This window comes from Prunus avium, chromosome 8 (assembly GCF_965620075.1).
Source record: "Prunus avium chromosome 8, drPruAviu1.hap1.1, whole genome shotgun sequence".
Lineage (NCBI taxonomy): Eukaryota > Viridiplantae > Streptophyta > Magnoliopsida > Rosales > Rosaceae > Prunus > Prunus avium.
In genome coordinates, this window is record NC_142291.1 from 36,769,694 (window position 1) to 36,792,603 (window position 22,910).

Sequence of the window (22,910 nt, forward strand, 5' to 3'; positions counted from 1 at the left end):
AAAATTCATGGAAATTATCAAGAGGAAATTCTCTACAAAAACATTAGGAAAATTTAATATTTTAAGCTTTAAAATTGTTGTTTTTTTAATTTTTTAAAATTAATGTAGTTCCATGTTTCCTCTTCTTTTTTTTTTCTTCTTTTTTAATGTGAAATAAATAAATATTTTATTTTTTAAAAATAATTGGATTGAAAATGATTCATTTGTCCTAAAAATACATCAACAGTTTAGCCTAAAAAAACTTCGACATTGTTTACACTGTGACCCTATGACCCGAGAATCTTGGATCCGCCACTGTAATGGACCCAATTCTAAAGAAAACCAATGACTTCTATTATTTCTTGTTCACACTTATCTAATTTAATATTTTCTCTCATGATGTTTATTGTACAAAAAGTTGCGTTTGATGTATTTATAAGGTCATGTGGATGTTACTTCCCCATATTCAAAAATTAAATTCAAATTCGTACTCAAACCCCATTTAAATTTTTACTCGAAGAAGATTCGTATTTGTGATATTTAACTTTTTTTTATATTAAAAAATGGTTAAGTTTTATTTATTTTTACTAAATATATCTTGTAAAGTTATCAATATATGCGTGTGTGAATGATTGTCGGCCGTGATTTTTTCCGGGAAGAGAAGACACAAACACATTCTGGCAGGTGGTGAATTTCAGAAGCACATTACAGTTGGTACATTTCTACAACGCATTTTGAAAGTTGGTGAATTTTTTAGGTTTAGGGCCTTTTTGAAGGCCCTGAACTCAAAATCCCTTGTCAAAAATCAGTTACTGCACGGGAAAGAAAAAACAGGAAACAGAGACAAAAAACAAACCGCAAAGCAAATACGCGAAGGAAAGCACCCAATTTGCCACATTCTCCACCTCCCACTGAGCGCGCGCCATAGCTGATTAGGGTTAGGGTTTTCAGCTCTAAATTCATCTCCTCCAGAGAACCAAGAATGCGTCGTCCCACGTGCTGCCACATATCCCTAGCTTTCGTGCTCAAATTCCTCAACTTTCTTCAAGCTTTCATCGGAGTTTCAATCTTAGTCTACTCGGCATGGATGCTCAACCAGTGGAACAATAACATTCCGATAGTCCCACAACCTTCAGCTCCTTCGCCAGATTCTTCGTCTTTCTCCTCCCTCTTGTTGAGCTCCGAAACGGCCAAGACTTCTGATCAGATCACCCCGTTGAATTTTGCTGTCCATTTGGTCTCTGGGTTCGACGAGGAATTGGGATTGAATTCATTGAAGCTTCCCGCGCCTTGGTAATTTCAAATTTCCTAACTTTATTTATATATATACAACTATGTGTCATGTTTGATTTTGGATCAAGTTTTTTTTTTTTGTTTTTGTTCTTGTTCTTTGAGCTGGGTACCTGAAAGAAGTTGGTTTCAGGGTTTTGATTTTGATTCAGTAATTATGAATTTGGGGATTCTTTTGGGCTGTGGGCAATTGGGGTCTTGAATTTTCGTTGATTAGATAACATTAAATGCTCATGTATCACGTTTGGTTGAAGGCAAGTTTCTAGAGGGAGCCCTCAGATTGATATTCATTTGATGCTTTTCTTGATGGCAGGTTTATCTACTGTTTTATGGGATTGGGCGTTTTGATCTGTTGCATTACTTTCATAGGTTGTATTGCAGCTGAAGCAATTAATGGCTGCTGCCTGTGTTTTGTATCCTTAGCCTATACATATTGCACTATTTTCAGCTGAGAAACTATTCTGTTTTCTTTGCTATAACTTTTAAATTCTTTGATTAATCTTTTTAGACCCTTGAAATGACAAGTTCATAATTTGTGAATGCTCAGTTTGGTTGCTTATTAGAAGTATTAAGCTAACAAAGGGAAGAAACTAGAGTAATAGTGTTCATTTTACAAGTCCCCTGAAAACAAAAGGCTTCAGCTTAACTTTGTCATTCCCCCATTTTCTCTGGTTGGAAAATTGTGTATCTTAGAAACTAGATGACTAGTTTCCACTGCGTATACTAGGGTCCAGACAAAGTGGTGGGGGATTTGAATATACTTCATAATAAGAAGCTTTACCACAAGCACTAAACTAAATGGTTTTGAGGCATTGAACTAGATGCAAAGTTTCACAACAATTTTTTATACGTCATGCAAGTTGAGTTGACTGAACGTGATTTTCAATCCACAGTTTCTGCATTACATTCTGTGCCCTATATTTTTCTTAACTGTTCAAACAATTCAGTACACAATACTTATAACAGTACTCGCTCTACTAGAAGCAGCTTTGGTGGCATTCATTGCAATTGATCATCGTTGGGAAAAGGTGCTTTTCTATAAAGAAAAATAAACTCAGTTATACATGTGCGTGGGATTTCATCCTTCGTTTTAGCCAATCAAAGTAATATGTTTCTTCATACCTCTACAGGATCTTCCATTTGACCCAACTGGTGAACTTGACAGTCTTCGATCTTTTGTCCAAGATAATATTGACATCTGTAGGTGGGCTGGGCTCGCTGTCATCGTATTACAGGTATCCTGTAGCCCATTAACGTTTATTGTTCTCTTTATAATTGCATAGGATTAAGATCAATTTCCCTCTTCCATTTACATAAGATCTTCAGAATTTGGACCTTTAGATGAAAGCACATTGAATGGCAAAGACTGACTAAGACTACCTTCAGTGACAGCTTTTCAACAGTTTCTCAAAAATATTCTCCCATATGTCATATGTCATAGCTTACAAATTGTGTCAAATTGACTTGAACCAATTACATAACTCCTAATTGTATGTGATTTAGAGATGCTTTATAGTTATGTTTCATCGGAGAAGATGACTATTGCGAACAACTTTTTCCGGTGCAGATGTCCAATTTTTGCTTTCCAGGATCTGTTTAATTTTGTTTTTTGTTTCGAAAAGTACGGACAGCATTTAGCATTTCTATTGATGTTTATGGAATCTGGTGATTGTGTTCTTATACTCATCTTTCTTGAAACGTCAGGCTTTATCTCTACTACTAGCAATGGTTCTGCGAGGCATGGTTTCTACTCGCAAAGCTGACTATGACGTTGAAGATGATTATGATTTTAGGGGTAGAACTAGGGAGCCATTGTTAAATAACCAGTCAAGCCAAGCATCTGGATCAACCAAGGGTGATGGGAGAGGGACTCATTCTGACATTTGGAGCTCACGGATAAGAGATAAGGTATTTTGTTTGAAGATTGCCTTAATCTACAAAGTTTATACTTTGATCCCGATTTGTCAGTATTCAATCATGATTTTCATATCTTGTCAATATGAATATCGTTTTCTTCTCTAATCACAGTGTTCTTGTACTTTGTGCAGTATGGGTTGAACACTGTGAACCAGAATGCATCAGCAAGTACGAAATCCAAGCAGTGAAGTTAGTTGAATGTTTTCCATCTCACAGATCAGGAAAATCGATTGGCAACTGCCTCTAATTTCCATTGATACTAAAATGTATATCAATTTTCCTTTGCTTCAATCCTTTTCTCTTCTCTTTTCTAAATGTTGTGTTGGAGACAAAGTTGGGGTTTATGTATGTATATAACTCTTCAAAAGTGTGGTTGCTTGTTGCCAGCTTTTGCCTTGTATCAACTGAGCATGTTTCTGGTAAGATGCTAATGTTATTAATTGTAAAAGTAAAAAGCTTGTGATTCATATACATCGTGAGTACTAAGATAAAACAAAACAAGAAAACATGACATTTATACCATGCATGCTATTGTAGGTGATAGATTCTCTTTGTCGTCCCTTTCATTTTCATTTTTTCCCGTGAGCCTGTGGATTCGTTCAGCTGTCAAGAAGTGCATGCCGATAAGATTATGGTGTTATTATTTTATTCACGAGATATCTTTTGCCTGTCCTCACTATAACTAGTACTGTTACTACTACCTGTCCAGTACCAGTACCATGTGGTCACCATTCTTCTTCTTATTTTTCGTTCATAATTAAGAAATGCCACCAAGTTCTTTGATTCTTTTTTATATTTTTTATTATTATTATATGATTGGTTGGAATTTGAAAAGGTAATACAGAAAAAATCGACTTCAATGATCATATGATTATGTGGAGGATGATTTGGTTCTTAGTTTGTAAAGAACCTGCAATTCTCTCTCTCCTTTCCTCTCTCATACCAAAATCTTTGTCTCTTTCATCATGCTCTTTGGTAGGAGAAAAACTTACATGTAACGGGGCACTAACTCTGTGGACTGCCGCGGTTGGCCGCAACAAACTTATTATTGCACTTTGATTTCTGACTTGTGAGGAATGAACATCATTTGTCTGCCATTTAGAAATGTTCCTTTCTAATTTACCTATTCGATACATGACATGTTCTGTTGGTAATCATTTGTCTGGTCACAATCTGAAATGTGTACATAGAAATTGAACTATTTTCCCTTGAGGGCTCAGTTGAAATATTTTCTATGTTTAACCACCACAACATTAAATTAAACCCACAGATAAAAGAAAATTTGGTTGGTCTTAAAAACAAGTTCCAACCACACTAAGACAAATTTGATCACTTATTATTATTTCATTATTTAATTTAGGAGGTTGCCAATGCTTTATTTTGAAGCATACAGAATTGCACCGACCGACAATGGGGTCAAATAAGTGGTGTATTTTACCCTTTTACCCTCATGTACGTTAAGTATAAATTATAGAGCCGAAAGGAGAATCTTGCCATAAAATATATAAACCATATAATATGACAACAAAATCATAGCCTTATCACCTCTTAGACAATAGAGTGTAACCTAGTGAAAAAGGGCATTGACTTGCCGATCAGAAATCTCATGTTCGAATCCCCAATTACAATAATTGTGTGTGCAAAATCCCCTTCTCCTATAGTTTAGACTATCGCTTATACTTTAAAAAACAAAGTCTTGTCACCTCTTCACCGAAAGCTGTACGTAATTTTGAAGCAACAAATTAACACACAAGTCCTGCAATTCTTCTCAATTTGTATTGAAGTACACCACTTACAAACAACGAGAGAGATTTGAACGTGCGACAAAAGTCAGCTGCCAAATAATATTGTACACTTGTATATAAACAGAGTGGTCACAAATTACGAAATAATGATTAACTGAAACATCTGCGGCATTAAACAATTAAAGGTCGGTTAGGGCCACCACCATTGTTGAAAATCACATACACAAAATAATAGAGAGAGCGAGAGAGGGAGAGAGAGAGAGAGAGTTACAGTAAAATTTAAAATGGAAAATTAATAAAAAGTTCGGTCATGTCCTCTCTGTCAAATCAACCACAGCCTCCTCCACGAGCTCTTCCAGCAATTTCCCTTCTATCTCCTTCCCTAAATTATCAATTTCGAATCTCATATGTTCAGACCACCCTTTCCCCACAACCTCCTTCCTCACCACCCTGTCCACCACCAGGCTGTTGCTGTCCCCACCCTCCCCTGAAGCGCACCTCACCTCACTGGCAAACCATTCCCTCACTCGGCCCCACACACGGTCTGCCAATAGGGAAGAATCACCCTCTGAAAACCTGTCGTGGGCCCCGCTACATGACAGGGTTCTTGTGCCGCCGTCTGACCCATAACCAGTGATGTCCACCAAGGCTGCATTAACACAATCGAATACAAGCTTCCGGCTTGATCGCCATTGCCTTCTCTTAGCCTCATGCAGAGGCTCTTTGTCATTTAGGTTGGCATACTTGTCTCTCAGAGATGGGTCCAATGGACTTTCGAGCGAATGCCATCTAGTGAAAAACGAGTCACACTGCACCTCACCATGTAGGCCAGCTGCTGATAAAAGAGTCTGGACAATGACATGCCAGTCTTGTTCTTCTTCCTCAGCGGAAACTGAAGGGGATTTTAATAGATATGGTGTCGCAGTCTCTGCACAAGAATCATCCCATGACAGCGTCCGGGCAATTGATCCTATAGGTGGTGATTTGTCAATCAAGTTAGACTTGAGATGTCTTCCTGTTATTAACACACAAAAATCGTAAAATAAGACAATGATTAAGGGAATTACAAAAAGCCATAGAAAAATACAGAGAGAGAGGGGGGAGAGATACCTAGGTGGTCTGGCTTCAAATCCAAAGAGGACTCCTGAATTATATTGTCATCCTCTTCGAATGGTGGTTCTAGAACTGATATTGGACTTGGCTGATCAGGATTCTCGACAACATTTCCAGGCACCACAGGCCTTGTCAGACACAACCCTGCCTGCAAAATTTGGAGAAAAGAAAACAAATCAAATAAACCATTCATTAATGATAACTTAAATCCATGCAGTTGACAGCGCACATGACAATAAGACACTGAATAGCTCAGGTTTTAAGAACAATGATTATCTACAATGCATGCATTTTGCTCCATATAGCAAGAACAATCGTTTTATGGTTTTTCCATCACTCATTCCACTGTGCCAAGTATAATACAATGTTTGTTACCAAAATCACAAATATAGACATCAACATTCCAAATTTTATTGCTTAAAGGTTGCTGCAGATACAGATCAAACAAAATACATCCTACCAAACTATCTCTTCTGATTTTTTTTATTTTTTATTTTTGTTTTTGAGGGCAAGTTGCAACTAATAAAGAGAGCAAGCATTAATATCAGACAAAGAAGAAAACTGAACTACCTCCGGTGGAACTGTGCCTTGTCTTTGTCCCATATTTGTTACATCTGGAGATTCTTTTCCCGAATATCCAAATAAAGCAGGAGACAAACACCCTTCAAGGCCACCATCATTAGCACACTGAGATGCATCATCACTAATTATACCAGGAGGAACCAGAGAATTTGGTGGTTCAGCAAGGGCAGATTCATTTTCGTTGTTACATCGAGAAACATCAGATTTCCCTTTATTTGATTTCTTATTTCTGGAGAAAAATAAACTTGAGACTTTCCCTTTAAACGATGACTTCATGCTCTTTGCCTTAGTTAGCTCTTTAGGAACATCTGTCTTGCCAGCCTCGGGATCTGAAACTTGAACATTGACCCTGGCACCATATACTGTAGAAGATACAGGGACAGATTTTGACCTCAAAAGATTTCTGGGGGAATCATCCGCACCTTCTTCTTTACTAGAACCATTAATTAAGCATGAAACTGATTCCCTTGGTTCTTGTTCCTTCTGACTGCTCTCATCCTCATATCTTGCTGGCTTCTTTATCTCTGAAAGAGCAAGCATCTCACCCAATGTACTAGAGCTCCTCCGGGCATGCCTTTGTTCCTGAGGATTCCCATTTAATGCCATCATAGCCCATCTTTCAGAAAGTCGCTTCTTTGCCTCTCTACAAACAGATGACTCTGGAGAACATGACACACGGCTGAAGGAGGATGAAGAAAAAGGGCTGCCAAACCTGTTAATGTAATCCCATGAATGCCTAGAAGATGGTGACATAGCTTCTGAATCACTGAGATTTCCATTTGCATATTCATTTTCTGATTTGTTAAATGAACTCTCATCACCGGTATAACCATTGGAAAAGACGGAGGAAATCAAAGTTTCATCCCTCCGATGACCCATCAAATTATCACGCATCTTCTGTGTGATCTCCTTTGCAACTTCTCTTGATTCTCGCTCCTCATCATCTTCATGTTCCTCATAGAAGTTTTCACCATGTAATATTGTTGGTGCTGACGTAGGTGAAGAAACCACAGCCTTAACATCAGGAGTCTTCCCAGGGCTAGGCCTCAATACCACTATCCGAGTTGGTTGAACAGGATAGTCATCAACTTTCTGATCAGAAATAGGTGAGTATCCATGGTGGCTTTTGTCCCATGCAGCTGCTTGACCGACCTGAACTGATTTCTTTGTGTGTTCATCGCTCTTGTCCCCTGATCCTGATAATTTGTCATTAGAAACCATCTTTGAAGGTCTGAGAACAGTGATCCGCTTTGTCTCGGTAGGTTGAGGAGGAATAGATTGTAATTCATTTAGATGCTGAGAAAACAGGGAATTAGGTTCTTGCAGAAACTTGAGGAACAAATCTCTATTGGAACTTAATACTTCAAGTGCATCTTGGAATTCCTTGGATTGGCGAAGCCTCTCATCCGTGGCCAAGCGTTTTGCTTCCATGAACTTCTGACGAACAAGAGCCATCTTCTTCTCATTAACTTTTTCATTATACCCTCCCTTCTGCGGTGATTTATTTCTTCCATAATTTGTCTTCTGAGGTTGCTGCCAGACTTCATAAACATCTTTGTAATCATTTTTCTTTGAACACTGATGAAATTCACGAAGCATTCCCTTGTCCAAAAACCCATCTTGCTGCCAACATCCCAATGGCATGCCGGAATGATTAGTACATTGTGAGCATCTTTGTGAAACTGAATCAGGCTGCTCTCGTGGGAGAGAATCAAGCCCCATCAACTTGGCAACCACATTGGGTGGATTCTTCTTAGACTCCACTTCTTTTGACATTTCTTGGTCTAAAAGCATCTTTATGGGTGTTCCACATACTTTATTGTTTGAAGAACTTCTTCTCAACTCAGACACAATCTGAATACCACATACAAATGTAACACAAATCAGGAAACTGCAGTAGACTACGATCCAATAAGAAACAAAAGACAACTTTGCATTTAAATTGTTTCTCCAGTGGGCACAAATTTCATTAGTCAGAGCAAAATCCTGCAAAACTCACCAGTTTATCATCTATTTGATCTCCAAATGGGGGAGGACCCAACATTGTTGCCACATCTGATTGACTCCTTGAGAGTGAAGAGCCTATCAAAACTGATGGATCAGTGCTATATTTGACAAGCATGACTACCAATTGCATAAGAGAAGCAAGTTACAAAAAGATGACTAAAATTACAAAGAAATTTGAAAACAGGAATTTGACAATTGAAATTTGAAAACCTCAATCAAGCAAGCAATGCTAATTATTTTCTAACTTTTGTCTGATGGGACATGATAGTAACTTATTATAGTATTTCAAAATCTACTCACATAGGGCAATAGGGGAAAGAGAAGTAACTACCTATCCTAGAATGCAAGAATACAGTCAACATCAAGCGAAGGATCATCTTAATTTTTGAACTTGATCCACAAAGAATTAGAATATGCCACTGATTACAGATAAATAAAAGATTATATCAAAGGAAATTACCATCAGGGTGGGGTTTGTCGGTGAGCAGCTTGTTTCCAGAAACCCCAGTACTCAAATCAAAGAGGTTCACCATTCTTCCCAAGCATCCTGGGAAAGGCTTGTCTGTGTTGTGAGCTTTACTGATCTGCATCCCGTTCATTTGAACCCCTGCGTGATCACATACTTCAGTAGATTAATCCCAATATGCAATCACTTTTTGTTTCATTTGTTGAAGGACTAAAGTCAAAGAATTCCAAGAAAAATAAACAAAGGCGTTGAACAACAGGGCAGCTTCCAACAAAACTAAAAGAAAAGGGGCAAAAAACTAATTTCAAGGACAAAATTCAACATGATTAAAAATTATGGATAGAAAATCAATATCTTTCCCTTTCAATCAAAACCAACTCAAATAAACCTTAGTAGGAAAGCTGCCGGCTTGACGCTTAAATCTCAATTGGGAAAGCAAGCCAATTTATCAAAAACAGTTGAAGACCCAGATATTTTTGGGGAAGAAGCTGCAAGTCCCAGAGAGAGAGAGAGAGAGAGAGAGAGAGAGAGAGAGCTGATTTTCCAAAGAGTAAAAGAAGAAGGGCACCGGTATAAGAGAGAATAGAGACAAATCGAATGTTGTGCAAGGTGAAAATTCAGCTCATTCGTTGAAATATCACAATCAATTTATGCGTCGCGTCACTGCAGAACAAACTCCACCCAAACACATATTATTCAAAAACCAACACCGATCACACTCTACTATACAAGCTCCCGCACCCCCAAAAAAGCCACAAAAAAAAATCCAAAAAGTAACGATTTTTCTAAGATCAAAAAATAACCAAAAGTGAACTAATTAAAACGAAATCATTGAGCTAAATTTAAACAAAAAGCGAGAATATTATTATGTTTGGGAAAGCTGCTACGTGAACAGCTTTAGCTAAGCAGAAAAGTAAATCCAGCGAGAGAAGGAATTAGATTCGCTTATCAGTAGAGCTTAAGAGCTTCGATAAGTGCGAGATCGGAGAAAAAGTGAGAGAGAGACCAAAAAGGCAACCCCGAAACAAAAAGCTACTGTGAAATCTAAAGGACGACTCGGCCACAATCTCTGACACTGCTCCAAGCAGCATTCAGAGAGACAGAGAGTAAGAGAGAGATTGGGACCTAGTGACCGGCGAGGTGCTCGTAGACTGTCATGCCGGCGATAATGTGGGCGGAGATTCGACCGGAGAAGCTATCGGCATCTGATGCGGCGACTAGATCGGCGGCTCCGAGTCTGTGTGCGCTTGTGGCGTGGTTTTGGCTTCTCTTTGCTTCTGCTAAGCTGCTGCTTCTCTCTCTTCCACCGACTTTCTCTGTGTGTGTCTCGGACTTGAAAATGGTTTGTTTAATTACGATTGATTTATGAGGTTCGATTACGGAGAGAGAGAGCGCAACCAGATGATAACGATAGACAGAGAGATGAGAGAGAGGGAGCAAAAACGAAAGGAAAGGGAAAGTGGAGGATAATCAGGACAATAATAATATTTTTACATGAAGGTATGGGTTTTTATACTTATGCCCTTTCAGTTTGGGATATTTACAGTTGTGGGCTATTCGTTAGGGATTCTGATACGATTGTGCGCCAAACTTATTGGGTTTGCTATCACCCATGCCACGGCCCCTATGTGAAAGTGAAATTTCATCCGATTATCTTATTTCCGTTTTTAATAATTCAATTTATTCTAATTTTAAATGGAGCTCGGAGATGTTATTTGCACTCTAAAAATAAATTTACAACTCATACATGAGATGAGATGGATAAATAAATATGAAAAATTGAGAGATGTTACGTGCTTTTTAAATTAAATTCACAATTTTATACGAGGTGTATCGTGAAGCGCATGAATCTTAATTTGTAACATAAATACTAATTTTTCTATTTTCATCGTGTCTTAACAATTTCATCTTCTTTAATAATATTTATAGTTTTCATGTACAAATAATATTGTTATCTACCATGCCAGCCAAAAAAAAAAAAATATGGATAAACTACACTTATTAGTTTAAATCACATTTTTATCATTTATACAAAGGACCCACTAGTGTGGTGGTTTGAAGTAATTATTCATTCAAGTAAAGTTTTAGGTTCGAGTCCTAACATATGTGTTGTATGTGTGAATTTAATATATTATTATCTTTCTCATTCTCAATAAGAAAGGTCCTCAAAAACAATTTTATCATTTATGAATAAAATAAATACAACTAACGATCATGCCCATGCATGTTTTTTTATATATTTTTTATCGCATAATTAGCACAACCCTAATGACTAAATGTCCATAGCTACATAATAGATAAATTATTCGTAGATATATAATAAAAGAAATGGAGTAGACAATTTTATAATGCATGAAATGCCATACATTTTGAAGTTGTTTAATCATACAATTAACTTTTTCCTACTTGTGTAAGATAAGAAGATTCTTTATATATTTTTGTTGTCTAATTAGAATGGCTAGGGCAGAAAAGATGCACCCCTCTAATATCTATATATATATATATATAAAATTAAAAGCAAGTTACCAAATAAATAAACGTTTAGGAAGGCGCCCAATTGGTCTAATTAAACAATAAGTACAATTGTCTTGATGTGGTATTAACATACGATAAGAGACTTTTTATACTAAATAATAAATTGTTGTTTGTTCTCTTAACAACTGAGCCATTTACAATAATGAATAGGTTGTTTCTAGCTTTTTATTATTAAAATGTAACATAAATTTTGTTGTATACAACTAGAAGTCCTCTCTTTTATCATCTAGTTCCTCAAGCGCCGTGAACTCGAGTTGGATTTAAGCACGATACACTTTTCAGTTATTGAGATAACCCAACTACTCTTTATAGGCGACATGTTTTTGTATTTTTATGAGAAACTCTATGACATGCATGATTCTCAGTTAAGTAGTCCGCACATCACGCGTAACAAATCCTTATTAGGTAATGTTGTGAACGTGAAAGTAAACTGCTTTTGTCATATCATCATGTGTGTTAGGTTTCAAAGGCAGGTGAAAAAAGTTAAAATTTTTTGTAGCAAATGGAATAGTATAGGGTAAAATAAATCATGGGGCAATGTAGCTTGGTTTTAGGAACATGAAATCTCAACGGTAAAATCATTGACATTGACAATGGAGACAATAATAATATTCAACATGGCTACTACAAAGAAGGACCTACTACCAACCACTACGAACTTGCAGGACAAGAGATATTCTTTGCTCATAATTAAAAAGAGTACGTAGGGCTCGTTTGGGAATGCTTCTCTAGGAAGTACTTCTGCTCATAAGCGCTTCTAACAAAAGCGCTTTTATTATAAAAATCTTGAATTTTCATAAAAAATTCAAATGCTTCGTGGAAAAGCACTTGGGAGTGCTTCCTGAAGAAGCACATAGCAGGTGCTTCTCCAAGAAGCGCTTCTATGACCCAAAAGCGCTTCTAAATTTTTCTGCCAAACGTTGTCAGAAGTGCTTTTAGTTATTAGAAAGCGCTTTTGGCCCTTTCAGAAGCACTCCCAAACAGGCCCGGCGACACCATTGGTGGTGGAGGAGCGTTCAAATTTTTATAAAATAAGATTATAAGAGGCTCATAAGAAATCTAATGTACTTTCTATAGTCTGTGAGAATGCAAATAGGGGAAAATGTCATATATTGGAAAGTTAGAAAATTTTGCAAGGGCTTAAAAGTAGTTGGGTTACTCTACACATTGCTAATTGGTTTTAAAGTGGAACATGAACTTACTTCATGGTATTAGAGCTGAGGTTGCTCACGTGTGAAAGCCCAACAGCCACACATGCTCCATGTCACCTATGGTGAAAATGTTCCACATTGAAAAATTATAAAACCTTGCAAGGGCTTATCAGAAGTTGGGCTACTCCCCCAATGTCAATTATTTTGGGATGAAATCTCAACTTCATTCATAGTTTTGTGGTCTTTATCATATTTATTTTGCAACCCCAATTCTTACAGTATTTCATGTATATTATTTTTGTTTTCAAAATCCCACTTTTTGGGTCCTAATTATGTGAGAAAAAGATATTCTTAATAGTTGTTTTTAAATATTTATTTTTTGTCAGATATGCATATAACTTATAAGCGTGTGCATAAGCTTAGAGTGGTCAGTTAACTAAATCCGGCAGCAAATCTGGGAGGGGACGCAAATCTTTAGTCTTTTTGTCAATGGTGAAGCATATAGGGCGCACATGCATATGACAATGACCCCCTCTTTTTGTTTCCATTGGTCAAGTCCCCCAATTAAAGATTATGGCAGATTTAGGAGGTTAATTGATCTTTTTATCATTATGAAAGTGATGGATTAAACCAATTAACCCATTTTGACTGAGAGGTAGAGTGTCACCTCCATAGAGCTCTTTCACATTTGTCACCATTCACTATGCAATTCACCTGCAAAATGTATAGAATGGAGAGGGGAAATTGTTGCATACAAACAATTTTTTCGTTGATCGATTACGTAAATAGTATTTGAAAAATTGTAGATAATATTGGTCAATCAAAAGATGAAATTCTAATTAGTCGAGAGTTCAGTTGGTTGAGCTCTTCTATCTCCATCTAGGTATATGAAGAATCAAAATCTCCGAACACTCAATGAATATTTGTGTAAATTCTCATTTCCCAATCGCTTGTTACTAAAAAATATTTAGTCGGTAATGAAGTTACTAATCATCACGGGCAGGTTGTACCACCAATCCTTCCAAGTGAATAATCCTTACTTTTTATTTTAAGTACATAGAGAGGGTTGTTTCATACACAGCTAAAAAACTCATGTGATGTGAAAGAATTTTCTTCACGAGGATATGATGGTAAAATCGTTAAAACGGACCCAGCTAGATCTAGAAGAGAGAGGAGCGCGTGGCGAATAGCGACTCCTCCAACGAAGAATGTGAACAAAATGAATGCGAGGGATACGACTAATGACGTCAGCAGACAAAGTGGGGACAGATGATGTGGCGAAGTGGGACCACAGAGTTCATTCATGCTGACGAACCGGCTCTTTAAAAAATAAATAAATAATGGTTAATCACAAAATTAATGATGAATTACAAGACCAAGATCAGGGTTTCAATTTAAAGTATAAATCTGATAACATTTCACTTTCACCGAAAATTTCTCTTTCCCTCTCTCTCAAGTATGGGAATGACTAAATGCACTAGAGCATCTCAAAGGGAAGAGACGAAAGAGTAGGCAAATCTCATTTGCCCTGTTACATCAGCATTTTCATGCTCAAGGGAAGAGGCAAAAGGGTAGGTAAGTTGACTAGAGCGGATATGCTCCCCCCAACCCTGCACCTGAATTCGAATCCCCCTCCCTACTATAGTTTAGATTAAAGTATAATATCACTTATATAAAATAAAAAATGATAATGACTTAAAATTAGATGCTAAATTTAGGGACCTAATTAGGGGCCCTCCTCCAACAACGTCATTAATTTAACTTTTGTGATCGTTTTCATTTTGATTTATCATATCTAATCTACCCAAGCAGGAAAGGTCATGAAAAAACACTTGTACTCAATTTCAATTCAACTACTTTGATTGAAATATATCATTGCAACCAAATCTCATAATTGCATAATATCACATAAATTCCACTTTGACAATCTGGTGCAGCAAAATTCAAACGCAAAAGAGCACGCAATACATAAAATTAACTCTCATTTTGAACCTTTTTTTTCCCTTCCCTATATGAGTTTGTTAATGCAATCATGTTGGGATGAAAGTAGATTATATCAAATTTTAATTACCATATGAATTTACTTCACTGTAAAAAGATATCGACATCACTATCATCAAAATTTACCTCTCTTTCACTTCTATCCCAGCTTGAGTCGTCAAGCAGCCAGGGCCATGCCTTCTCTGTGTCCAATGGTACCTGGGGGCAAAAGGCTGAGCTCTCATGGATGCTAACATTATCTTCAACGAAATGAGCAAGGCTTCTTGCCTGACTGGAGTCATCTAGGATTCTTCCGTACTTATTGTCGTCGTAAGTAAGAAGGCGGGAAGATATGTCTTCATGTTCTGGAAATTGTAGAGCATGAAAAGTTGATGAATAATACTCTCTCCAGGAACCACTGAATGGAAGGAGAGATTCTGTATTAGGAAGATAGTGCCCTTCATGGATGATCTTGCTCCTAAACCAATGGTCATTTTGGACAGAAAATATGGTGCTGCCAACCTCACAGGCTGTGTCCTCAATGCAGTCTTCAGTCGGATTAATAAAGTTCGTTATACACGACAAGGTTAAGGGAATTTGGGGGAAACCTGATCGTATATCGTCGTTGCCTTCGAGACAATGTCTTAGAACTTCATGGTTTTGATAACTGGCTAAGGATGCAGATCTGTGTTCAGCTCCATATCTTGATAAGTCGGATGAGTTTCTATCTTCTTTCGTGCTGCCAAAATCCCAACCCAGCATAGGAACGCTTAGCTCTCTTTTGATCAAATATTCATTCGGCTGCCAGAATGCATCCATCTCTTTGACATGTCCAGATGTCACCAATCCATATTCTTTGAATGGAAGAACAGATTCTGAGTCACTCTCAGTGCATGAAATTGCATTTCCTCCTAGTAATTCAGACTCAGGTTCCCATACTCTGTACTGAAGATGATTCTTGTAAACATAACTAGTTGGAGAATTGGAACAGAAAATGCTCTCTCTTGATCTCTTGGACCAACAAGACGGCATCATATCATGCAAGCAAGGGCCACAATCAAGTTCCATAAAGTTTCTAGTAGGTGACCATGGAAGTTCCTTGAAGTCAATATCTGACTCATAAGATGGAAGTGACATAGCCTTGCTATTGGTCTCTGCTTGCGTTAACTTTGGATCCTTCAATTTCTGGAAGAGCAGGTACTTTTTCATAGTAATTGAAAACCACAAAAACGTGTAGAACCAATGATCCACATAAAAAAGGTAATAGAGGATACATTGTTCTCATTGCACTTGGGGACCAGCCGACTAAGGAGCACAGAAACAAAATCGTACCTGAGAAAATATGATTGAATTCTCAATAAGATACATAAAGAAAGCAAAAGAACTTATTGATCATCATATGTCTAACCCCTTTGAGCAGAGTTCATCAATTTCAGGAAATGAAGTCTCTGCAACCCACTGACGTAGTTTCTGTCTCTTCCTATAAAAAACGTCTGCATGCCTGTTTTCAGTTTCTGTCTCTTCAAAATGGGTAAATCTTTTTCCTGAATGATTCAAATTAACTTAACAGTGTCAAGCCAAGATGCTTAAACATTCTTGATGTTTACCTAATCAGAACTGCATAACTAGTGATACTCATGAAGCAGATGGAGCAAATGGAAAGAAAGCAACAAGCTAGGCTTCATTGGGTCATGAAGTAGATGGAAAGAAATAAATTTTGGAAGGTTAATGTAAAGATTTTTCCAATTTATAAGATTCATATTTCCTCTCCCTCCATCTCCTTGGCCACCAAATAAGTATAATAAAGAATGTAGAGGTTTCTTGTACAAATTTCCTTTACCTTTATTTCTCAAGGAATTTTCATATTCCTCCACCATATCGTTCTGTTTTCTGTGTACACCCTCCAAGGTTGCACAAGCTCTCTCCATATTTGGCTCTGCACAAATGGAAGTTGCACTCGTAACTTCGATGTTAAAGTACACAGTTTTTGGCTTAACTTCACAATATAAGCATGCCCTAATTTTTCCATTAAAGCTGAAAGCAATCCAAATAGGCATATAGGACAGATTCCTGTCAAAATTATATTTAATAGAATGATTGCCACACCAGTTTCTGCAGTATGCATAACTACGCCTCTTTACATTGAAAACCTCAGTTTTTGATGCACTGCCAAGTCCAGGTGGTAGGAGAACGAATGAGCCAAACTTACCCGGTGTAGCATTTTTGTTTAGAAACGAAGACCTCACGTCCACTCTCTTATTCTGGACCATGTTGACCCTCTCTGCACAGCAGGCAATTCATCATAAACCAACTGAGCAAATGTAGATTGCTATAACACTATAATACACTATTTTCAGAGTTTAATAATTACCTCTGGAACAGTCCCTTGACTTGGAATTGTTTGTTTGGTAGGCCTCTTTATGCAGAGAATAAGAATGAGCTTTGTGGCTTGCGCCTTCCTTCAATTTCTTAAAGAAGGCGTACTCGGAAGTCTTGGCATTATCAGCTGATTTGATACATTTTGCATCAGATTATTAACATTTCAAACAGATTTTAATCACCCAAAATAATATATGACAAATTTGAGAACTTGAAAGGTGTAACATTTTGAAAAAAGTACCAAATTCACATCTTGGGGGTCTCTGATCTTCATTGTCAAGATTTGTAAATTTGACTCTTTCCTTGCAGCTGATATCTACAAGGAGATGAAATTTTTTAACAGGAGCATTCAAATTCAACTTCGACGCACTAAGAATCAAAATTTCAACATATTCAAAGCCAATTAGGCGACTAGTGCTAGGGTTTTGGGATCGACCTGCGGTTCTCGGGGTCGTTGTGACGGGGAATCGGGGATCGGAGCTCCGAATCCCATGAAACCCTCGATGTGATGGAATTCGGATCTGCAGTGGATCTTCGGGGTTAGGTTCGGAAGTCTTGCGTTTCATTGTGCCCTAACGTAGATTGAGAGGTCCGTGATCAGCATCATCAGCTAAAACCCTAGCTTCGTTTTCGTGTTTTGAAGAATTGAAACGTTTCGTTAGGCAATGGCGGTTGAAAATGGACCGAGGAGAGGTGGAAGAGGGGCATTTAGGCGCCAAAACGGCACGTGATAGGGCCTTTTAAATATCTGTATATTTTTGGCATTTCTTGACTATTGATGATCTTTTATTTTATTTTATTTTATCTTCAAAAATTAATAAAACATTACTTTTCTTTTTAGGAAAATAAAACATTTCTTAAGAAGGCAAGAATACATTTCTTCTTATGTCCCCTTTTCTTCCCAGTGTTTGTTTGAAATTCTTTTGAAAGTAGTAAAAGAAACACAAAATTAGTGACTATTCTGTGCAGTATTACAAATTTGAGTTCAAATATTATAAACGACACTTCCTACTTAATCATAACTATATTAGAAAACTTAAAATCTCAAATAAGAAATTGCATTCAAGTTTAAGAATCATATTTAGTTTTTTTATTTATAAAGTTTAGAATTGTATTTAGTTTTTTTTTGACAAAGTTTAGAATCATAATTAGTTTTTTGACAAAGTTTAGAATCGTATTTAATTATAAGGAAATATGAATAAATTCTGTTTTTTTTATAATGAATGTATTTAAATTATTTTTTATACAAACAATATATTTTAAATAAAAATGTTAATTTGTTACAACTATTTCCAATAATTAATCAATTATGAAGTGGAATGCAATAAATAAATTCTTTACTTTTCTTAGAAAAGTTCAATTTCATTATTTAAAAGAATTTTCACGAGAAGAAAAGGGCAAAAATGAAAAGAAAAGAAAAGGTTGGTTTGGCCCACTCAGCAAGTACACAGGCAAGGATGACATGTAATCACATATTATCCAAACAAAAAGGATATGGTGCATAGGTGTCAGCACCCTAGTGGAGGCAACGATTTATCTCACGTTTGCAGGATCAGATAATTGTTTTCCAACAGAGAGCATAGAAATTCAGCACTCATTCATTCAAAGCCTCTCAATGTTTTGGTGGTCTTAATTATAGCCATTAACTTTTTAGTCTTTCACAGCCAGCAAGAGAGAGAGAGAGAGAGAGAGAGAGAGAGAGAGAGAGAGAGAGCATAGCAGCAGCACGCAGCACATAACTTAACACATATGGCTATGGCTAGCTGTGGCATGGCATCAGCTGCCTCAGGCTTTGTTGTGGCACCAAATGTTGCAGCAGCCAACAACACAGGCTCTGCTTCCAGCAGAAGTAGCATGTTGTTTTTCTCTTCAAAGCCCAACACCAACACCAGAAACAATGCCAGGTTTGTGATAAGGGCAACTGATGAAGCAGCTGCTGCCCCACCAGCAGCCACCAAGGAAGCACCAGAAGGGGCAGCTGCTCCTAAACCTAAGCCACCTCCAATTGGACCCAAGAGAGGCACCAAGGTTAGTTCATGTTAAAAAATAGAATTCTTTTTCAAAATATTATTTGAGTGAATTGTCAATAGTTTTGTAGTTGGAATTGCTGAATTGAGAAACCAAATTAAACTCAGAAAAATGAAAATAATTAGAAACCAGGACAAGCATGAGTTAATTTGTGTGTCCACTGAGATATGATAATATGTTATAGTGGCCAGAAACATATGTTCTTTTCTACAATGAAATGGTCCTGTTTAGTTTTAGTTGCATAAACAGAAATTTCAGAGGACCCCAAATGAAAATATAAAGCTTCTAAATTGTTTGGTTTGTTTGGGAATTGCTGAATTGGCAAACCAAATTAAACCCAGAATAAAAACTAGCAGAAGGATCAGTTGATAAGTTCTAGTGGCCAGAAATATATGTGTTCTTCAGTGCAATAGTCTATGGAGATATTGAGTCACTGACTAGTTTGAATCTTTCACTGACTTTACAGGTGAAGATTCTTAGGAGGGAGTCCTACTGGTTCAAAGGCATTGGATCTGTTGTAGCTGTGGATCAGGTCTGACTTCTGTCACTTCTCTCTCTCAATTAAGACTGACAAGAAATGAGAAAAGGGTCTGCTTAAGTTGTTAATCTGTTCGGTTAATTTCATTTTACAGGATCCCAACACCCGTTACCCAGTGGTCGTTCGATTCAACAAAGTTAACTATGCCAATGTGTCCACAAATAACTATGCTTTGGACGAGATTGAAGAAGTTAAATGACTTTTTAGTAGCATTGTAAATTGTAATCTTAATTCTCCTTCTATCAGTTTCTTCCTTGTTTGTGCCTTTATTGTGTATCCATACTCTGTGATTTCTTCCACCTTTTCTTAGTTAAGTTTCAATCACTGTTTGCCAAAAGTCCAAATTGATATTATTCATAGAGTATATAACATATATATTGTTCTTTCTAGCTTTTTCTTCAAAACAAGCAGGTTGAAAGTAGCTCAAACCAACTCATTCAAATCAAGGTGACTGTTAACTCCAAAAGAAAAAAAAAAAATGAAAGCCGACTCAGAAAATGGCAATTCAACATTCACAAGGCTTGATGTATAGATTAGTTTAAGTTGTTTTTGGACAAAACAACTCTTTTCTCTGTCAACTGTCCTCAAATCCCCCATTTTGGTTGCTTCCTTAACATTGCATGCATATATAGCAGGACCTGTTAGCCACATAGAAGCCGAAAACAACTCCAAACAGGATTTTCCAGTTCCCCATAGACAACTCTGGCATTAGGAAGTTTTATCAGAACATATAAGTGCATTCCTAAACCCAACTCTGACATTTCAAGTTATCAACAAATTAAGTTTCAGAATCTGTAAACCCTTGTTGGCACCAGAAAGTATGCTTTACTTGTTTGTTCGAAACGAAAAACCATGTAGTTAAGCTCCCAATAATGCATGGGAGTTGGCAGAGAACCCAAAAGATAAATATGCCTTCCTTTTCTGAGAAGATAGATAGCAAATTGCAGAGTCATGACAAGTGATGCCATGTAACCATACAAATCCCACTGCTTTTTTCAAAAGGCATGAGGAAAACAGAATTTCATTTCTAAGGAAAACCTGACCACATAACAAAGAAAATAGAAGTATATATTAGAAATAACCTATCACATTACAAGATTTCAAGAAATCCAGAACTAGAAACTAACCTATACAAACACAAAATATTTTCTTAAACTCTTCCATCAAACCCATCAAGAAGACCAGACCACATTCCCTTCACAGGTGGTAACTGTGCAACAAAAGCATTCCAAGGCGGGTAACCAATGCCACTGCCACGAACACGACCATCCAGGCGAAGAGATATATACCTGCAGACAAACAAAAAGATGCACAATTTCTCAAGAAGCGATCTTATGCTAATATTCCCAAGAACATAGACTGATTGTTGAGTAAAGGAGTTCACGAATTCAAGCCCAAATCACCTAATAAACTATATGCTTCAAACTCAATATGATAAACTATATGCTTCAAACTCAAAAAGGAAAATAGGGAAAGTATTGTCAATGGCAAGAGCGAGCATAAGGCACTTGTAGACTCAAAATCCAATGATCTTTGAACTTTGATTAGTGTAATTAAAGACAGAAGTAAGCCTGGAGAAAACACTTACACAGGAGAGTCAGAGGAGACGCCTGCCAGCTTCTTTTGCTCATCTAACCACCTACCATTTACAAGGAAAAATAAAAGTGCGTGAAGAAAGAGTAAGAACAACTTAAAGTTGAACAAGTTTATATTGTTTTGAACATGGTTTACTTACTTGGTCCATTCAGGAATATAAATTGGTGTCAGCTGCCATAGTCTTTTCCTCTTTGCAGTAATCTCCTTAGTCTCTTCACTTTCTTCAAACTCAAAACTAGGTAAGTTTCCATCTGTAGGAAAGGGCACCACGAGCACCCCTCGTTCCACAAGCCTTTCAGTGTAGGGTTCACTTTGATTAAAAGCTTCTGTGATGACTGATGCAGGGCCTGCACATATTACAAGCCGAGCAATCCCTCTCAAAGAGCTAAGAGGAATGACCTTCTTTTCATCAACCCGGAGCTTAAGATTCGAAAGGTTTTCCTCTCTTGAGAGCCTAGCAATCTGTGCATTCTTGGCCTTGTTCTCTCTCAAATACAAGAATGCAAAGAGAGACACTGCTCCAAGGTCTATCCCAAGACCCTTCACAATTTCAGGGGCATCAAGTGCTCTTGATGGGTTTGTTAGTGCTGCAATTAACTGTGTGGTTGCTATGAGTCCTCCTAAACCACCACTTGCTATGAAAGCAAGATAGAAAAACATCCGAACGGAGCGAAAGGGAGTGAGAACTTCACTCCTAATCCGGGCTGTGGAACTGTGAAGCAAACAAAACTATGATTACAAGGAAGCTTGATGTGTAAAACATAAGCTCATACAGCATAAGGCATTAGAAGGCAAAGAACCCAAGTCAGCAAAGATGCCGAAAATTCAAAACAACCCCATTCCCTAGTCTATCTACTTCATTTTAGAACCAGTTCCATGAATGACAGAAATAGGTAGAATTAGCCCAGAAATGAGAAGTAAAAATTGATACCAATAATCACTAGAGAAATAAGTTGTTACAGTTAAATTGCAACACTATGGCACAACCACCAATCAAAGCCTTTTTTGTTGTTGTCATTTTGTCATATCCAAATCCAATTATCCAAGAAAACATTAAGATATGGTGGAGCTTAATTCTATCATATTGAACAATTAATCATTCTCAAAATACTGGAAAAGAGATAAACTGAATGTTGAAATACATGGAAGCGAAAACGACAAAGGTGAAGACCTGGTTTCAGTAGAAGAAGTTTGCTTATCAGTTGCAAAGCAAATGATGGTTGAAGACTTGTGCTTTGAGGTCTGCAGTGTGAGAAATGGTGCATTGGTACATGAGAATGACCAGAGGGTCGTTCTGATACCACTACTGAGTTTGTAACCAGGATGGTTTGGAGGTTTGAGAATGTAGAAGGGACCGTTTGCCACAGAAGCCATGGCCACTGCTTGAACTCAGCCTTTTTTTGCTGCTTGTGACAGTTTTCTACTGTTTTCTTGGGAGGCCATATTTGGATGATCACAATACTGCCACCTCCTCCCACAACCCAAGTGGTAAATACCAGCCCTTCTTATTTCTTTCCTTTTTGTTTGTTTGTTGAGAAAAAAAAAAAAGCACTTCTCTATTGGCTATAAACGTCACCGTTTTCTAGCATGAGCTTATCACCACA

The 22,910-nt window shown here is 37.3% G+C and overlaps 5 protein-coding genes across 8 annotated transcripts; 2 read left to right on the top strand and 3 right to left on the bottom strand.

Moving 5' to 3' along the window:
• Window positions 1-716: 716 nt before the first annotated feature.
• On the top strand, window positions 717-3,657 carry LOC110750125 (tetraspanin-18). The gene is made up of 6 exons (XM_021950398.2): window positions 717-1,272; window positions 1,583-1,682; window positions 2,217-2,297; window positions 2,400-2,504; window positions 2,974-3,177; window positions 3,318-3,657. The coding sequence occupies exons 1-6, from the start codon at window positions 962-964 to the stop codon at window positions 3,372-3,374; spliced, it is 858 nt and encodes a 285-aa protein (XP_021806090.1). The 5' UTR covers window positions 717-961; the 3' UTR covers window positions 3,375-3,657.
• Window positions 3,658-5,021: 1,364 nt separating this feature from the next.
• Window positions 5,022-10,563, bottom strand: TRM20 (methyl-coenzyme M reductase II subunit gamma, putative (DUF3741)). Of its 3 annotated transcripts, none has more exons than XM_021950366.2 (6): window positions 10,225-10,563; window positions 9,094-9,240; window positions 8,626-8,708; window positions 6,615-8,480; window positions 6,042-6,192; window positions 5,022-5,946 (listed from the first exon to the last, which is right to left on the bottom strand). In XM_021950366.2, exons 2-6 carry the CDS (start codon window positions 9,230-9,232, stop codon window positions 5,240-5,242), a joined length of 2,946 nt encoding a protein of 981 aa, XP_021806058.2. In that variant the 5' UTR covers window positions 9,233-9,240; window positions 10,225-10,563; the 3' UTR covers window positions 5,022-5,239. The 3 variants fall into 3 exon arrangements, with proteins under 3 accessions (XP_021806058.2, XP_021806057.2, XP_088101631.1); XM_021950365.2 differs by having other exon boundaries at window positions 8,626-8,717; XM_088245505.1 differs by lacking the exon at window positions 10,225-10,563 and adding an exon at window positions 9,488-9,989 and having other exon boundaries at window positions 8,626-8,717.
• A 4,152-nt stretch (window positions 10,564-14,715) lies between these two features.
• LOC110750114 (uncharacterized) lies at window positions 14,716-17,827 on the bottom strand. Its single transcript, XM_021950390.2, has 8 exons — window positions 17,581-17,827; window positions 17,386-17,460; window positions 17,137-17,271; window positions 16,975-17,046; window positions 16,606-16,701; window positions 16,174-16,309; window positions 16,040-16,097; window positions 14,716-15,950 (listed from the first exon to the last, which is right to left on the bottom strand). Exons 1-8 carry the CDS (start codon window positions 17,708-17,710, stop codon window positions 14,871-14,873), a joined length of 1,782 nt encoding a protein of 593 aa, XP_021806082.2. The 5' UTR covers window positions 17,711-17,827; the 3' UTR covers window positions 14,716-14,870.
• Window positions 17,828-18,738: 911 nt separating this feature from the next.
• Window positions 18,739-20,099, top strand: PSAE-2 (photosystem I subunit E-2). Its single transcript, XM_088246088.1, has 3 exons — window positions 18,739-19,172; window positions 19,639-19,704; window positions 19,805-20,099. The coding sequence occupies exons 1-3, from the start codon at window positions 18,894-18,896 to the stop codon at window positions 19,907-19,909; spliced, it is 450 nt and encodes a 149-aa protein (XP_088102214.1). The 5' UTR covers window positions 18,739-18,893; the 3' UTR covers window positions 19,910-20,099.
• Window positions 19,848-22,849, bottom strand: LOC110750096 (LOW PSII ACCUMULATION-like protein). Of its 2 annotated transcripts, XM_088246087.1 has the most exons (5): window positions 22,478-22,849; window positions 21,446-22,018; window positions 21,299-21,349; window positions 20,838-20,999; window positions 19,848-20,748 (listed from the first exon to the last, which is right to left on the bottom strand). In XM_088246087.1, exons 1-4 carry the CDS (start codon window positions 22,678-22,680, stop codon window positions 20,861-20,863), a joined length of 966 nt encoding a protein of 321 aa, XP_088102213.1. In that variant the 5' UTR covers window positions 22,681-22,849; the 3' UTR covers window positions 19,848-20,748; window positions 20,838-20,860. The 2 variants fall into 2 exon arrangements, with proteins under 2 accessions (XP_088102213.1, XP_021806061.1); XM_021950369.2 differs by lacking the exon at window positions 19,848-20,748 and having other exon boundaries at window positions 20,758-20,999.
• Window positions 22,850-22,910: the final 61 nt, after the last annotated feature.

Excerpts from the sequence above, each read along its gene's own strand:
- LOC110750125 (XM_021950398.2), top strand. The coding sequence starts at position 962 with ATGCGTCGTCCCACGTGCTGCCACATATCCCTAGCTTTCGTGCTCAAA. Across the intron at positions 2,298-2,399 it reads TTGATCATCGTTGGGAAAAG|GATCTTCCATTTGACCCAAC; the intron begins GTGCTTTTCTAT and ends ATACCTCTACAG. Across the intron at positions 3,178-3,317 it reads GCTCACGGATAAGAGATAAG|TATGGGTTGAACACTGTGAA; the intron begins GTATTTTGTTTG and ends TACTTTGTGCAG.
- TRM20 (XM_021950365.2), bottom strand. The coding sequence starts at position 9,232 with ATGAACGGGATGCAGATCAGTAAAGCTCACAACACAGACAAGCCTTTC. Across the intron at positions 8,718-9,093 it reads CGACAAACCCCACCCTGATG|TTTTGATAGGCTCTTCACTC; the intron begins GTAATTTCCTTT and ends CTGATCCATCAG. Across the intron at positions 8,481-8,625 it reads ATCAAATAGATGATAAACTG|ATTGTGTCTGAGTTGAGAAG; the intron begins GTGAGTTTTGCA and ends TGTGGTATTCAG.
- LOC110750114 (XM_021950390.2), bottom strand. The coding sequence starts at position 17,710 with ATGAAACGCAAGACTTCCGAACCTAACCCCGAAGATCCACTGCAGATC. Across the intron at positions 16,702-16,974 it reads AAACAAAAATGCTACACCGG|AGCCAAATATGGAGAGAGCT; the intron begins GTAAGTTTGGCT and ends CCATTTGTGCAG. Across the intron at positions 15,951-16,039 it reads CCAAGTGCAATGAGAACAAT|AAATTGAAGGATCCAAAGTT; the intron begins GTATCCTCTATT and ends CTGCTCTTCCAG.
- PSAE-2 (XM_088246088.1), top strand. The coding sequence starts at position 18,894 with ATGGCTATGGCTAGCTGTGGCATGGCATCAGCTGCCTCAGGCTTTGTT. Across the intron at positions 19,173-19,638 it reads GACCCAAGAGAGGCACCAAG|GTGAAGATTCTTAGGAGGGA; the intron begins GTTAGTTCATGT and ends CTGACTTTACAG. Across the intron at positions 19,705-19,804 it reads CTGTTGTAGCTGTGGATCAG|GATCCCAACACCCGTTACCC; the intron begins GTCTGACTTCTG and ends TTCATTTTACAG.
- LOC110750096 (XM_088246087.1), bottom strand. The coding sequence starts at position 22,680 with ATGGCTTCTGTGGCAAACGGTCCCTTCTACATTCTCAAACCTCCAAAC. Across the intron at positions 22,019-22,477 it reads ACTTCTTCTACTGAAACCAG|TTCCACAGCCCGGATTAGGA; the intron begins GTCTTCACCTTT and ends TTTGCTTCACAG. Across the intron at positions 21,000-21,298 it reads GTCTCCTCTGACTCTCCTGT|GTATATATCTCTTCGCCTGG; the intron begins GTAAGTGTTTTC and ends GTTTGTCTGCAG.